Source organism: Martes martes (genome assembly GCF_963455335.1).
Source record: "Martes martes genome assembly, chromosome: 10".
In the NCBI taxonomy this organism is placed as follows: Eukaryota; Metazoa; Chordata; class Mammalia; order Carnivora; family Mustelidae; genus Martes; species Martes martes.
The window spans coordinates 29,434,210-29,451,356 of NC_137898.1; the positions used below are offsets into that span (position 1 = coordinate 29,434,210).

The 17,147-nt window shown below is 41.8% G+C and overlaps 1 protein-coding gene across 1 annotated transcript in view; it reads right to left on the reverse strand.

Annotated features, from left to right (window-relative positions):
- Nucleotides 1-3,440: 3,440 nt before the first annotated feature.
- Nucleotides 3,441-17,147, reverse strand: part of CAT (catalase) — a 40,609-nt gene continuing 26,902 nt past the window's right edge. The window contains exons 9-13 of the mRNA XM_080815968.1: nt 15,127-15,265; nt 12,163-12,293; nt 6,256-6,363; nt 4,483-4,566; nt 3,441-4,157 (exon numbers count right to left, since the gene is read on the reverse strand). Coding sequence (XP_080672094.1) covers nt 4,092-4,157; nt 4,483-4,566; nt 6,256-6,363; nt 12,163-12,293; nt 15,127-15,265 — 528 coding nt within the window. The 3' untranslated portion in view covers nt 3,441-4,091. The remainder of the gene's footprint in view (nt 4,158-4,482; nt 4,567-6,255; nt 6,364-12,162; nt 12,294-15,126; nt 15,266-17,147) is intronic.

The window sequence follows — 17,147 nt, forward strand, 5'->3', positions numbered from 1 at the left end:
CACAACTCTCTGTATACACTAAAAACCACCGAATTATATACTTTGTTTGGATTTTATGGTATGTAAATTATATCTCAAAAAAGTTCTTATGCAAAAAGAAAGAGAGGTTCCAGTGATCTACTGTGTCAAACACTGCTAAGAGACCACGTGAGTGAAGAATGAGAATGGACCATTGGATTTTTTTTGTTGTGCTAAAATATATATATACAAAATTTAATATTTTAACCTTCTTTAAAAGATGTATTTATTTGAGAGAGAGAACAGAGGGGAGAGTAGAGAGAGAGAGAGAGAGAGAATTTCAAGCAGACTCCGTGCTAAGCGTGGAGCCCGACATGGGGTTCAATCTCATGACCCTGAGACCATGACCTGAGCTGAAACCAAGAGTCACTTTCTTAACCAACTATGCCACCCAGGCACCCCTATTTTAACCATTGTTAAGTGTACAATTCAGTGGCATTAAATACATTCACATTGTTGTGCAATCATTACCACACTATCCATCTCCAGAACTTTTTCCTGTTGCCAAACTGAAACACTGTAACTATTAAACACTAACTGTTTCCTCCTCCCCACCATAGGAACCTCATGTAAGTGGAATGATACTGTATTTGCCCATCTGCATCTGGCTTATTTTCCTTGTGTCATGTCTTCAAGGGTCATCCATATTCTATCCTGTGCTAGAACTTCCTTCCTTTTTAAGCCTGAATAATATTCCATTGTCTGGATATACCAAATTTTGTTTATTTATTCATCCATCAATGGACACTTGTGTTTTTTTCCACCTTTTGGACATTGTGAGTAATGTAGCTACAAACACTGGGTGCACACATATCCCTTCAAGTTACTGCTTTCACTCCTTTTGGGTATACACCCAGAAATGGCACTACTGGATGAGAGTATTGGATTTTGGTGGCATGGAAGCGACTGGTGACCTTGGCAAGGGCAGCCTGATTGTAGTAGTTTCAAGGGAGGACAGAAGACAGGAAGGATAACAAGTAAGTAAAGGAAATTCTTTTAAAGTATTTTTCAACAAAGGGGGCAATAACAGGAGAGCCCTATGAGGACAAGAGAGGATTTGATGAGATTTGGAAGAGCAGGTTTGCAAGCTAACAGGGATGAGGTAGGAGACGGCAGGGGGATCCAAGAGCAGGAGGGAAGGCATGGGGTCAGTGCACACATGAGGTCTGGCCTTCAGCAGGGACAGAGCTCATCTCTGTCAACAGGAAGGAAAGGAGAGCATGGTGATGTCGATGCTGGCAAGTTGGAAGACTCTGGTGGAGGAAAAGATATGGAAGCTATTCTATCCTTGGTGAAATAAGGAGCTGAAGGGAGAGGGGGAGCCAAGCAAGAGGGTTTACCAAAGAGAGAAAAACAGATTTCCAGGCAGCACTGGGGGCCCACTTGAGGTTTGTGGTCAAATTTTTAAAAGCCCAGTCAAAAGGGCTGTGGTTTGCTTCGGTCATGGTCATTTCCAGTGCAGAAACTGAGTCATTGAGAGGCATCCTTGACCAAGGCTGGGTTCTGGATTAGTTATTATTTAGAACTAGATCAAATGTAAACAAAGTAAGAAGGGAACTAAAGACACAAAGAGGGTGATGACCATTGAGAATTGATTAGAAATCCCAGTAGTGTGGAAGAACTAATGGGAGGGGAAGTCTATGGTAGATTAATGTTCAGATAGACACACACACACACACACACACACACACACACACACAGTCACCTCCATGGATGGAGTACAATTTCTCACACTTGGATTTTGGGTTTAGCCACATGACCTGCTTTGGCCTGTGAAGTATTAGTGGGCATAACACAAACAAAGACTTGAAAAACACTTGTGCAACTGGGATTTCACTCTTGCAATCTCAATTTCCCAAGAAAGAAAAAAAGAGTAGGTTTCCCTTTCTTGCATTCTTGCACTTCTGCCATTACTAGGAACTAGCCATCACCATGCGTCCTAGAAGGATGAGAGATGTGTGACACAGAGCCACATCAACAAGCTGCCACAGCTGAGCCCAGCCTAGATCAGCCAATCCCTAGCTGACTTGGAGACATGGGTGATACATGATTATTGTTTCAAGTCATTGAATTGTGAAGTGCTTTGTTACAAGGCAGAAGCTGACCAAGATGAGGCCCTGGGGTACTGAGCTGGAAAGAAGTGGTGGTCAAAGTCAATATTTTGAATAATGACCATACAATCCTATGGAGAGATAACAATTAATGGTCCCACTTAGCGATGAGGGAACTAATACTGAGAGGTGAGGCAACTTGCTCAAATACCACAGGTGGAAAACGGCAGAGCACGGATCTGAATCTTGGTCTCTTGTGGTTCTAAAGCCTTTGTAACATACTACTTCTTACTAATTTTATTCTCCTTATAAATTTGGCTCAGAAACTCTCAGGATGTATTTTAATGTCACCTGAAAGGAATATAATTGGGTACTGCTGCCCAGGAAGTAAAACCTGAGGAAGTTAACCTCATCAATATTTATCTTTGAAAATGACAAAAAGAGGTCTCCAGAGGACAAAAGTGGAGACACTTGCAGGTGTCAGATTGTTACATACCAGAAACATGTTAGATATATGTGATTTTTAACTACTGACTTATTTCTAGAGGACAGAATAGACCAAAGCAGAAAATTATCTCAAAAACCCCATCTTTGTGTTTATAACCAATTTTCAAATAAACTCCTTCCCCCATGTCAAATTACATTAATTTTTATGAGTTTATCTTATCTTATATATTTAATCATGTAAAAAGCAAAAACTGTAGTAAAGTCACTAAATTGAAAGTATTCACCAGTAGGCACAAATGGACAACTTTACTCTCTATGTTGGCAAACAGAACAGTTTCCAATCACACTCAAATATAGGAAGGATTTAGGCTGGAGAATTTGGCAGGGAGGGGTAAAAAAATGTTTGAGCTGAAGGACCTCAAGTTTGTATCTACTAGGGGTCCAACAGTTTCCTGTAGCCCAAGATCTCAGGGAATTTCTGAGAGTGAGTAAAACTGGTTTTGAAGAGCTGAGGTGACAGAAATAAGGATTTTCAAAGAAAACTGGTTTCATTCAGTACTCAAGAGCTCACATCTAGAGTATTCCATTTAAGCATGATAGGCAAAGATGATAGACAAGAAAAAAAGAAAGAAAAGAATCAGAGGTTCTTATTTTAAAAATTCATAAACAGATAAGGAAGTGAACTAATGGACAAGAGAGCTAAGTAACTTTCAAAGTTGGAAAATTTGATATTTTCCCAGTAGGATGAAAAGTTCTGGTCCAGAGTGTCTTAGAAAACTGTGTCTAAAGGCTACTGGTTTAAACAAATAATATAGTATCCCTGTAATATTGGTATTCTCAGTTTTAAGGGAAAGCATCTGAAAATACATGATATTCAGACTAAGAGTCCAAGTTATATATGGAGCCCAAAGAAATCAAACGCCATTCTTTTTATGTGCAGATTATTTTATTGTAAAAATGTAGCAATTACAAATCAGTCTGTTGCAAAATCAATGCTATATGACCATAGATGTAATTCCAAGTTTAGAAAAATCTGATCAGTTCCAGGCAGGAGTAAGCATTAAGCTATGATGTCAGTGAAATTATTTTCAAAAGACATCAATGCATTAAGTGTGTTTTTCCTATACAGAACTGAGAAAAATGAAAATTACTGAGTAGATGATCTTTTCTTCTTATATAATTATAGCCATATTTTTATACAATAAGGCCATGAGATGATATGTAAACATACTAATTTCACCAAGATTTATTTCTTATCAAATAAAATCATATTTCTGCCAGAAACTGTCGTTCTAGTCATTTTAAGTGAATAATCCAATCAACTGTCAAAAGCAAGTACGTTTTCTTTTTTACCATTATTAAGCCCTACCCTTATTCCCCCCCAGGGAAATAGCACTAAACGCCACTGCTACATTATTTGCGATAGAAACCTGGATTACTATTTGAAAGACATGGCTTGCGATTGTGCACCTAGCCCAGGAGAATCTTCTGTCTGGCAAAGAGTGGGTAGGTGTGTGAACACCACGGTTTGCTTCTCAGATGGAGAGCAACTTGGGGCAGGCCCAGGGCCCCGACTCACAGGTTGGCTTTCTCCCTTGCCGCCAGGTGGGACCCATGCTGCATAAAGGTGTGAATCGCATTCTGTTTTAAAAGAACAAGACCAGCAGGTTAATTAACTCGCTCAGCAGCAGCAGCCTGGTGTTCATCTTGGCTTTAATTTGTGCTCACATGAAGATAATAACCATTGGGAATTGCATTTACCTACATGACCTTATGTGGTCCAGAGCTAAAGCAAAGAGGGTGTGCTGTGCAGGTGAGTTCTTTACGTGGCAAGGGAGTGTCTGAACAGCTTGGAAAATCTAACAGTTGTCCCTGGGAAGAATCATCACTAAGGAAATCAAACTTTCCAACCTAGTCTGATCCAGGACACCCTTCCTTTACCCCAGCCGGGCTGCTCTGGGCTCACCTTGGGTTTCTGAGCATTGTATTCGTCCAAAAGAGCCTGGATGCGGGCCCCATAGTCAGGATGGACATCACTGAAGTTCTTGACCTAAAACCAAACGACAAAAATGTAAACTGACCCTAGCCCCCTCTTAGGCTGGCCTCCAGCACGCATGGCACAGTGTTTACTCTGTAGGGGAGGAAGGCAGGCACAGCAATGCAGCGTAGAACAGCACAGAGTAAGACTGAAAGGGTCCGGGGGAAACCCTGGCACAGACCGGCTGAGCAACCTTGGATAAGTCATTCCTCTGAGCTTCAGTGTCCACTCCCCACAAAACGAGTAACATAATGAAACCTACCTCAGAGGATGAGGTGAGTGGCACTTGCTGCACATAAGGAGCCGGCCTCAGGGTGACTCAACAAGTCACAGTGATTTGTAGAACGAGACGGGCCCAGACACCGCCTGACTTTAAAGTGAGGTGTACAAAGACGGTGGCCCATGCTGGGCAACTCCACATACTTCGAGCAGGAGTTCCCAACCACGGGCTGATCCTGAGCGGACAGCAGGAGGGGGGCACTGTGAACCCCCAGGAAGCCTTACAGTTTCAGCACAGGCAAGAGAAGAAGACCAAGGGTTCAAGTCCAGTTCTGCTGCTTACACACTGTCCCACTCGTTCTCATCAGTGAGAGAAAACCCGCCCCCGCCGGGGTGTGTGGGTGGCTCAGTGGGTTGAGCCTCTACCTTTGGCCCAGGTCATGATCTCAGGGTCCTAGGATCGAGCCCCACATCGGGCTCTCTGCTCAGCGGGGAGCCTGCTTTCTCCTCTCTTCTGCCTGCCTCTCTGCCTACTTGTGATTTCTCTCTCTCTCTCTGTCAAATAAATAAATAAAATCTTAAAAAATAATAATAAAGTGTTAAAAAAAAAAAACCCGCCCCCGCCTACCTCACAGAGCAAGCATCCATCTCTCGGCTGCAGAGGGAAACGTGTAAATAGTGTCTCTGCAGTTTAAAAGGTTATTTTTAGACACACACTTGTGAGAGACAATTAAAGACAGAGAACTTTGCCTACAGAGAAAGTGCCCAGCCTGCTGGTACTTGTCTCCAGGCCTCTGAACACATCCCAGAGAGCTGCCAGTCCAGCTGTCCCTTTGAACAGAGAAGCAGCGACCAAGACAGAAGGCAACTGCAGGGTTGTCTCAACTTCCAAGAAGCTTACTCCTGTGGCAGGCCCCAAAAACTGTGAGCGGGAAGGCTCCACGAAGCACAGTGAGCTGCCGTCAGAAATACCCTGGCCCCTCAGCTCAGGAGTTCAGCCTGAGCTGTGGCAGTGGCTCAGTGCTCCCCAAAGAGAGTGCAAGTCTAGCTGCTTCTGAAGGAGGGTCAGGTGTCATGACACCGACTGGTTAGATAGGCTTCGCAACACAAAAAAAAGCAATCCGCATTTCTTATTGTCTAAAGTTGAAGCAAAATTGGGGCAGGACCCACATTTTTATATTGGACATGACTCTGGCACAGAACGTGGTGGCAGTTGAAGAGCGTAGGACAGAATTCACCCTGAATTCAACTCAATTATTACACACTGGACAAAGAACTGAAGGATCAGCGGCTATGCCACATTCCCTGGAGAAAAAAACATGCAGCGTAAAGAATCGGAGGTGGGCTGGGGATTAGTCCTAATTTTTTTTAAGTCCAATTAGCTCAAGCAGAATAGAAGCGACATTCACTTAAGGGTTCTCACACAGCTGCGCTCTCTCCTCCGGCCAGCAGGTGTCACCCGTCAGCTGACGTATCACTCACCGCTTTCTTCTGGATGAAAAGCTGTGCATCCTTCAGGTGGCCCGCGATGTTCTCGCACAGGCGTTTCCTCTCCTCCTCATTCAGCACCTTCGTGTAGAACGTCCGCACCTGTGCAGGGAAAATGCGCGATGCGGTATATATATATCTATATATATTGATATATATTATATATATAATATATATTATATTATATATATGGTTATTTATATATAATATATATAAATATATATAATAATATAATAATATATAATATATATTATATATAAATATATATAATAATATAATTATATATAATATATATTATATATAAATAACCAGGCTTTTGTGAACAAAACTCAACCAATGTGCCGCCTTTGAAATGAAAAAATAACTTCTCGTTGGTGTAATGAGAAAGTGTTTAGAACTGAAGGGTAAGCTATAATTCTAGCGAAAACTGCCATTTGTATGGAGTTCCTCACATTTCGTTTTGTGGAACAGGGAGAATTCAGTTGACAACAGCTCTCATAACTGCTTCTTGGAGTAATGTCCTTTATAGTCAGTGTTTAGATGTATCTTACAAGCTAAAGACACAGTAGAGCCTACAATTAAGAATCCTACCACACCTTGCTACAGACACGTCCAGAGCCAGCAAGCCGTCATCTAACGGAAACTTAGCATGATACGACCTTTGTTCAATTCATCCAGAACCATAGAGGAAGAAACCCTAATTCATTAATATATACCTTAGTTTCTCAGAAGCAATGCTTTCTTGGAGAAGACACATGTTAATAGTGAAACTGTTTATACGATTAAGCTTGCTTCTAACATGAGTATCAATCGAGCTTGCCTCTAACATGAAAATCAATCGATTAAAATGAAAAATAGCAACTTAGAAGTAAGGTAGATGAGTCCTAAGGGCTTTGCTCACTTCTGAAATCAACCATTTCTAAGTAACAGCTATGATTTTTATTCTAACATGTCATTCATTCATTCATTCAACCACTATTTATTTATAAAGTCTCTATAATGTACCAGGCACCATCCTATGTCCTATTCTACTAATGTTTATAAAGTACAAAAATACCCAATTATCCAAAGTATCAAATTCATACAATGTCAAAATGTTCATAGCTTTTCTAAGAGTGTTATCAAATATCAAGCCATAAAAACATTTAAAAAATTTGAACAAATTGGGGCGCCTGGGTAGCTCAGTGGGTTGGACCTCTGCCTTCGGCTCAGGTCATGATCTCAGGGTCCTGAGATCGAGCCCTGCATCAGGCTCTCTGCTTGGCGGGGAGCCTGCTTCCCGCCCCCCCACCCCCACTGCCTGCCTCTCTGCCTACTTGTGGTCTCTGTCTGTCAAATAAATAAATAAAATCTTTAAAAAAATTTTTTTGAACAAATTTTACATTTGAAACCAAAGTTTAAAAAAATCGAACTTTGAGGGCGCCTGGGTGGCTGAGTGGGTTGGGCCTCTGCCTTCGGCTCAGGTCATGATCTCAGGGTCCTGGGATCAAGCCCTGTATTGGGCTCTCTGCTCTGTGGGGAGCCTGCTTCCCCCTCTCTCTCTGCCTGCTGCTCTGCCTACTTGTGATCTCTGTCAAATAAATAAAATCTTAAAAAATAATAATAAAAAAATAAAACTTCGGACATGACCACAATCCAATCACAGTACTGCATTATGGGGATTTCCTCAGATCTATCCCCCAATTCACTAATTCTCTCTTCAGCTGTATCTAATACACTGCTTAACCATCCAGTGAGATACTTTAGTCTGTTAAATTTTTATTTGAAAGATTGTACTTTTTGTTTCAAAAAACATCTATTTGGTTCTTTCTTAATTCTATTCATTTTTGTTTTCCCATATCTCATTTTTATCTTGTAGATCATATCCCATTCTCTATCTCCTTGAATACAGTATACATGCTTATTTTAAAGCCCTTTTAGATTATTCTATCATGTACATGATTCTTCCACCTATGGCACGTGCAATTTCTCAGGGCACTGGATTTCCCTACTTGTATTGTGATTCTTCCCTGGGACTCATCTCCAACAGGAGTTATCTTCTGCAGAACCATCACCTGGATCCAAATTGTTAAGGGGTCTTGTGATTTTTTTTCACCATTCCTGCAAAGGCCTAAAGGGTTCGCTGACTCACTGTTTCTCAGGTCAGGACTTCTACGTGGTTCTAAGTGGAACAAGAGTACAGAGACCTCATCTAAGAGGAGAAGAGCAGAGGAAAGGGATGCCCAATCTCTCAGGAAATCTAGAGCCCACATGCTGGCAAGCTGTAGCCTCAGTCTGGTGGGTAGTTTTTCCCATGGAGTGCCGGTTCCTGACTCTCATCATTATGTCACAGGTCAAGAGGCCAGTTCTAGCTCTCTGCAACACAGGGAGTCTGCAGCCTAAACTCCAAGCCCCTTGGAGTCATAAAATCTTGATAAAGATGTAAATAAAGTCTGGTTACCCACCACGATATATATACCTTTGATGTTCATGAACTATTGTGATCCCTTTTTCATTTCTAGAACCCAGAGATTTAATTTTGTTTCTTAGCTCAACTACTTTTCTTTTTATTTTTTAATCTAGCATGTCCATGTATGACAAATAGAAGTGTGGCCTCCTATGTTCCATCAGTCTACCATCAAACTAAAAGGAAATTGGTCCTGCAGTTTCAGTGGTGTGCTGGAGCCCACCTGCTTATGAGAGCAGATTGTTATCTTTTTAAGAATTTTGTGGGTTGTTAAAACACGGTCGTTACTAAAAGCTCAATTATATGTTTATATATAATTTACATACTTACAGTTAAATTACATTATAAACAAAAATAATAAACCTTCAAAATGTATGCTCTCCCAATTAATACACTATTACCTATGTTCCTGAGATTATTTGTGTCTACTGTATTACTACAGTAGAAATAGAACAAAATAATGTGATACTGAACCTCATGTCCCAATGCCACAGATGTAGTGATGCCATGTTCCTAGATTGGAATCAGCTCTAGGGAATATTTTCACCAAGAAGACTGACAAGCACTATAGGGTATCTGGGTGGCTCAGTTCGTTAAGCCACTGCCTCTAGCTCAGGTTATGATCTCAAGGGTTCTGGAACAGAGGCTCTGCCAGGCTCCCTGCTCAGCAAGGAGTCTGCTTCTACCTCTCCCTCTGCTCCTCCCCCTGCTTGTGCGCGTGCGCGCGCTCTCTCTCTCTCTCAGATAAATTAAATCTTAAAAAAAAGGAAAACTGACAAACACTATAAATGAGGGCTTTGCCCCCTGTACACAACTGTTAACATTTATCAACACACTACTCAATAAAACCCACATAAAATACTTGCTCTCCGAGATCTGGTTAATCTAGCTCCAAGAGAGTAATAAAAAAAGGCACATGTACAAACACAAAGAGAAAGAGCGCCCTCTCTCAGCAGGTGGACAACTCAGCTGGTGGCTGCAACAGAAATAGTATGGTCCCCTTACCCATCTGAGCCTGGCTTCCGCAGTCACGCTGCTCAGGCAAAAGGCAGGCGGGACTTGGAAGTCGAACTGGGGAAGTCTCCAGGGAGCTCTGATCTGCACAGCCTTACACCTGGCTAGCAACCACCATCTGTACACACAGTTCAGCGGCTCAATGCAGAGGGGCATGGACTGCTGTTCAATTTCATTGACCCGATAAAGATTCTAAATGGTTTTATCAGCTCCAACACGCTAACCATAGAACTTTGATAGCCGGACCAAATTCTTTTCAAAGGAAACATGATATTTTTACTAGTATATGCAAATTGAGAGAATGATTTTTTTTTCTTTCGTAAGCTTTTTAATTTAAGTGTTACGGCCCTACAGTAAAGGGTACCAACCCTAAATGTGGGTTCAGTGATTTCCCAGTGAACATACTACACAACCACCACCCAGATAAAGAAGGAACATCATTTCCACCTCAGAAATCTCCCCACCAGAGTCCCTCCTCCGGTCATTATCCCCTTTTCTCCAACTGCATCCCCAAATGCAATTCTTTTGACTTCTCATATTTTCAATGTGTTCTGGCAAATGTGCTTATCTAAGCTCTTGTTGAACATCTGGGTAACAGGAATAGTCTTGCCCATGTCTCCCGGTGTTCACATGTCTACGTTTATATTGGGTTCCTACATAACAGTGTACTTTACTAGGGTCAAAAGACACACACGTGTTTAGCTCAAATGTATACTGAGACACAGTTCCCCAAAACAGCTAAACTAATTTACACTCACAGGAGAGCGAGAGCATCGTTTCTCGTTCTCTCAACACTTGGCCAGTCGTTCTAATTCTAGCCACTCTGGTGCATAGGTAGTGCTATCTCTTTGTGGTGTCATTTCGTACATCCCTGCTGAATATAGAGATGAACCACTTTTTGGTATGTTTTCCAGTCATTTGGATGTTGTCTTCTGTGAGGTGCCTGTTCAAGTCTTTGCCCATCTTCTATTCCTTGGTCTTTTTCTCACTGGTCTATAGGAGTTCGTTACGTATCCTAGACATGGGTCGTTAGTTAGATGAACTGCATATATATTCTCTCACCCTGTAAGCCACATATTATCTAAATTAATTTTTGCAGAGGTAGTATTAGCTAGTTTAACACCGGAGCAGGCCTCATGCAAGCAAAATTCTTTGAAAGGTACGGACTGTATTATAATATATTGGTATCATCCGCATCACCAAGAATAATGCAGTAACTACAAAAGGCTTTTAGAAGATGTTTCATTTCATCTAAATCTGGTTTACATCCTACTATGCACGCATCCCTTTCAAACAAAGATGTCTTCACGGTGAATTAATTCATGTATTTAAACATCTTTTAATTAGAACCCACATTTATAAATTGAACAACTAGATACAGTTCCTATTCTAATTTAAATAATAAGTTAAACACCAACCACCCAAACTGAGCTCTAGGACAATTAGACTTTTAAATCTCTTTTTTCTCTTGTGTGAGGTCTAAGTTGTACTGGACACATTAATGAGGAGGCTCCTCTTCAAAGTGACAGGGTCTCTTTCAGTGCACCCACCGAGAGAACCTCACTCAGACAGCTATGGGTGATCAGAAAGAGGATGGGCACTTGACCTGGGCACATAGCCACAGGCTGGCCAAAGGTCAATGATGCAGCCTAGAGTGAAAACACCAGTCAAATCAATTCGACTCCCTCTCTCTAGAATCTGACACGGAAGTACTGAGAGAGACAGAGAGAGAGAGAGAGAGAGTGAAAAAGGGCCCCCCTAAAAAGTAACATATGGTAAAAGAAGCCACAGAGAAGAGTTAGGCCAAGGTCACACCAAAGCCACAGCAATGTTAAAACAGAAGCTATGAGGAAGCGAGGAGGAAGTCAGGAGGACACCGTAAGAATAAGCAACTGGTACTGAAAAATAGAAGCCGACAGTTGGAGAGCAGCGCTGTCCCCCGGTGACCAGTGTGCCCTCCAGTGGACACAGCCACACTCTTGCTTCTGAGGTACCTAGTGCTACTGTGAATCCTGTTCTAGTCCCTTAAATCTGGGCTGTCCTGCCTGGTTTCTCAGACGTGGTTTTACTTAAGCTTTATTTGTACATTTCTTATATTTCCATGCGTCACTGCTTCCCCAGTGGCCCCCACCTATAATCCCTTCAATAAAATTTGGGGGAACAAAAAGGAGTCTCCGTACCTTGTACTGAAAAAGCATAGAAACACAACACTTCAACTCCATCTAATAAAGGCACTGATTTATGATTAGAGATGTCTTCCATGAATTCAATTTAAGACATATTAGACACTTTAAGAGTGGGAAAATTGGGGCAGCCTGGGTGGCTTGATCAGTTAAGAGTCTGCCTCTGGATTTTGGCTCAGGTCATGATCTCAAGGTTGTGAGATCAAGTCCCACATCAGGCTCTGTGCTCAGCATGGAGTCTGCTTGAGATTCTCTTACCTGAGTGACGTTATCTTCGTTGGCACTGTTGAAGCGCTGCACGTCTGGAGAGCACCGGCTGCTATGTTCCAGGGCAGAAGGCTGCTGTTCCGGAGCACTAAAGCTATTGGGGTAGTAATTTGGAGCACCACCTTCAAAAGAAAACCATACAGATTCACTTGGAGAGGTGAAGAATGAATTAAGTCTACAAACAGTCAACATAGTAAGATATAGTTCAAGTGGCTATCACATCTACATGTATATACCGACACACGTACATGCATGTATACAAACACAATCCATATGCATGTACAAGCTATTTTTAACATCTCCTATTCAGCTATAGGCAGGACTCAGATTCTTAGAGAATAATGCCACCTTCCAAATGCTCTCATGGGTGGTCTCACTCTGAGTTTTAATGAAGAGATCTTAAGTTTTTTGAACACTTCGAGTGATCTGATCTTGAAAATCTTCTGCTGCTTACTGGTACAAATATATTTATACAGGTTTGATCTGGTCCCCACAGAAGATGAGACCCAAAGGTACATTTCAAATCTGAGCATTTCATTTGGGATTGGGCTCAATTCAAACACTGAATCACAGAATCTTGAAGAGCAACTGAAAGTTCTAGCTCTGCTCCTTCAATATATAGACACAGATAAACCGAGCCCTGAGTTGCTAACTGCCTGGGCACGGTCATGTGGTGGTTAGTGCTAGAGCTGGGATCTGGGATCTGCCTGCTCTCTTCCATTCCAGCACAGACTACATTCCCATTACAGAACTCTATTTCACTATTTCTTCAAGGTTATTTAGATTCTCAGAATACCTTTCCTTTACTGACTACGACTTTATTCAATTCTAACTTCACTTTCACTTCCTTCCACAAGTAAATAAAAAAGGACTTTAGTCCTTTAGTTTGATATTTCTAGTATGGCAGCACTCATTTATCTGGACTTATAGAAGAAGTAATGACAAATGCAATCAAAACATATTTTCTGACTTCTGGAATAAATTAAAAGGCCTTTTTTTTTTCATTCTGGCATATTTATTTTCCTAACTGCTTCAGCTGATGTTGGCTGAAGCTTGAATTGCCTGAGCACATGCTGCCTAAGCAGGAGTGGCCTAGAAACCTCTTGAGTGTTTTGAACAAACCAGTCTGAGGTTGGAATTTTAACCAGCTCACTGCCAGGACAGATTATGCAGAGTGGATAATCAAGGTGTCTACAGATCACACCCATCAAGGCATCAAGGGCATGTAGGAAGAAGGAAGGCCCCATACTATTATGGGGCCCAATCATTAGCCCTGGAGATTCATTCCAGGTCAGCGTTATCTATCTGGAAGGCAAAGTGCTCCAACAACCAGCCACCACAATGGTCTTCCGCACTAAGAATTAGCTTTTTGAAATGTGCCTATTTGAGTAATTTTAAAATTCTACCTCCAAATGAGTTCTGACCTTTCCTCAAAGTGGGAGTTGTCTTCAAGTCACTGACTACTGGGAACAATTAAGCTCTGTCATTAAACTTCAAGAGCACAACCCAAATGCTTGGCTTTTAAAAGTAGGCAAAGGGTGTGTCAAAATGTATCTTTGAATAGTTTTTTCACACATATGCCACCATAATGGTGAACAAGAAGGATAAACGTGAAGCAAGTACTTATTAATGAAGTTCCAGAATATACATGAACCTTTCCAATACAGCCAGTCTCTGGACTGCTGAATATGAAAGGAAGAAATCACTTTAGAATAAAAATGCGGAAGACCGACACAGGAAAAATCAGTTACTTTGGGCAACAGCACATGCCCTGAGCTCTGCAAACCTCAGGTAGAAGTACTGTAAATTCCTGATGTAATCAGTTAGTGAGCAAGTAAATTCATTAAATACATAGAAAAGGCTTAGTCAAAATGGTAACAAATGCAAGGCACAAAATCATATAAACAAAATAATCTGAAGTCTCTAAAAAATAGTCCCAGAGAAAACTGGCAGGAAATAAAGCAAAATGCAACAGTTATGGCCTCTGAGTGTTGGGGCTGTAAGTGGGTTTATTCTCCCCTTTTCTTCTCCAAATTTTCTCTAGGGCACAATGTATTATTTGTATCACAGAAAAGCAAACATTGTTTGAATACAGACATCTATGGCTATAAATATAAATCATTAGTACATTTTCTGAAGGGATCACTGTAAGCAGGCTATTACTAAAACAAATGTGCCCCAAATGGGGGGGGAAAAAAAGAAAGAAAATTAAGATCGATATTAAACTAGAGAGCATTAAAAGGAAAAAACATTAATCAAACATTCTCTAACTAGAACAAGTAATAAAAAATAGAGGCTGTTTGTACATGGGCACCAAAAAGAGTAGTTAAAAGAAAAAAAATCATAAATTTTATGAATGAGCTCCAAAGAACCAAATACAGTAGCATCTCATCTCACCAGTTGATTTACATGAATTCAACTATATTCACTTTGAAAAAAAAAAGTGAAGGAGAATTCCTTGATTTACTCTGTCTCCTTTATTCTAACCTGCCCCATGCCCTCGAAACCCAATCTACATTTCTTCCTCCTTGGCCCCAGCCAAATACAACAAAAAACAAGAAACAGGAACTCTTGCCTTTGCACTTCCAAAAGTCTTAAGTCCTAGTGATCCAAGAGTGATAAGGAACTGTCCACTTTGTGAAAAGTCTTTGAAACCTAACCCCTAAGCTGAATGCTACTCTTCAACAGTCATGAAAGATCTCTCTCCCACCTTCCATTATCTGATGGACGGCAAGGAAAATCTGAGATGGGAACTCTGGATTAAACATATCAAACAGGTAAAAAATACAGAGTCTTCGGGCAGTTTAAACCATCCTTGCTTCATGGAGCAGAAGGTCCCCTTGGTCGTCTTCGCAGAGGAGGAGCCGGAAGACCATGGGCCTGGCAGGGCCTCCCCCACCCTCCGCTCAGCGGCACCCTCAGGCTCCCCCCGTCTCCCAGACATCTGAGGCCTACCCTGATTGTCGAGCATGCACATGGGGCCGTCACGCTGGTAGTTAGCCACTCGAGCACGGAAAGGACAGTTCACAGGTATCTGAAGATAGTTGGGTCCCAGGCGGTGGCGGTGAGTATCAGGATAGGCAAAAAGGCGGCCCTACAGTTACAAATGAAACAGGTGCTGGCTGTGTGCGGTCACACACACAACAGAATGGTCTGCACACTTGCTTCTCAATCTTCAAGCACGAAGCACTCTCTACAGCATTACCACCAAACCCTGCCAAGCCCCCCAAAAGAGCAAAGTTTCGATCTCATGAGTTCTCCCGAACTGAACGGTCCTTAATCTTCCCCGTCACACAGCTAAACAGCCACGAATCTTCACACCTATTCCAGAAGAGAACTCTTTTTTTTCTCCTCAAATACAAATTAGTGCCCTGCCTTATGTTATTTCCCACTCTCAAGGATGTATCATATTGTAAAATACATTTGCTAGCACCCCACTGATTGGAATCCATGTCCTTTCCACTGTGATCTGGCTTACCACTTTGGGTAACACTTTAAAGTTTAATAATATGATCTTGTTGAAAGGTAATGGAGAACACTGTTCATGACCATACAGCCACTGTCACCCTCAGATGCTCTTTAGTTCCCATCAGAGTGATTTCAAAGTCCCCCTACCTGGCTGTCCACTTTCAGCCCCTCTTCCACCATCACTGTCCTACATGTTCTGCCAAAGGCATCGGTCTCAGGCCCCACACAGATTACATGACTTACCTACTCAAAAAACCTCAAACGTTTCCTCACTGGTCACCAAACGGCTAAGTAAGCACAGCAGTCCTTCTGTGCTGTACGTATGGCTTCTCATATCCTCCCTGGCATCAGAACTCACAGCTAACTGACGTATGTTCTAAAACAACTGAGCCAGGGACTATCTTGACCACACCTACTAAATAAAGTCCTTTCACTTTCTAAACACACTTAAAAAAAAAAACAAGAAGACAGCACATAAATTTAAAATATGTTTGCCACAGCCAAGTTAATACTGACAGAAATTATAGGATTCATTCATACAATTCAATTCACTAATAGAATTGCATGATTTCAGTTTATCATCTTTTCTCAGGACCCTCTTCCCAACAGTTTCAAATGAAATGTCTTAGATGCTTGGTTTTTGTTGTTGCAGAGAACATGGATATGATCTGCGGTCCTTTGCCCTGGGCCGAGGCCTCCACCCAATGCTTCTCAGGTCTTCTAACTGTATGACTCAGTGTTGTTAACTGTCTCCATGTCTCACTGTGGCCCCAGAGAGCCATGGTGACCTGGATCATGAGGAGAATTTGGATAATATTTGTTCTTCAACCTATTCCCTCAATACCAGGGTTATGCAGGCTTAGCTCTACCCGTGACAAGTTCATGCCTTGGCAAATCCCAGTAACCTCCTTCACACGGTTCAGTTCCCTTCCAACCCCAAGGCAGGGAAAGTTGGATGCCCAGGGTCCCAGGGCTTGGCCTCCTTTACTCCTTTCATACAAGCACTCCTTCCTGTGCTCTGTGAGCTGCTTGGCTCTCCTTCTCTATTCCCTGACCTCCAGTTCACCAACTGGACTGATTCTACTCGATATGCACACATCACATTTCTCAAAACTGAAAGGGACAATCGTACAAACTTCTACTCAAGCACTGAAGTCCCCTCTGACTGATGCTCAATGTACCCAATCTTACTTCTTCCACTCTAGGAAAAATTGACTGTTTATAGTTGAAATACACCCAACATGGTCCACCTGTACTCAGGCCTCTCTCCTGCCCCATTTTATCTCTGCTGAAAACTGAAATCCTACCCATTCTTCAAAAGCCATCTCAAATGCTACCTCATTCTTGAAACTTTGTTGTCATCCTCCTAACAGACAAGATTTCTCCTAATTCACGTGGCATTCTGCTTTATATTATAGTTATCTTATGTTTTTTATGTTATCGCAGCAGTCTATCATATGCAGAGAGGTATTCAATTTCTTTTAGTTAAGGGGTGCCTGTGTGGCTCA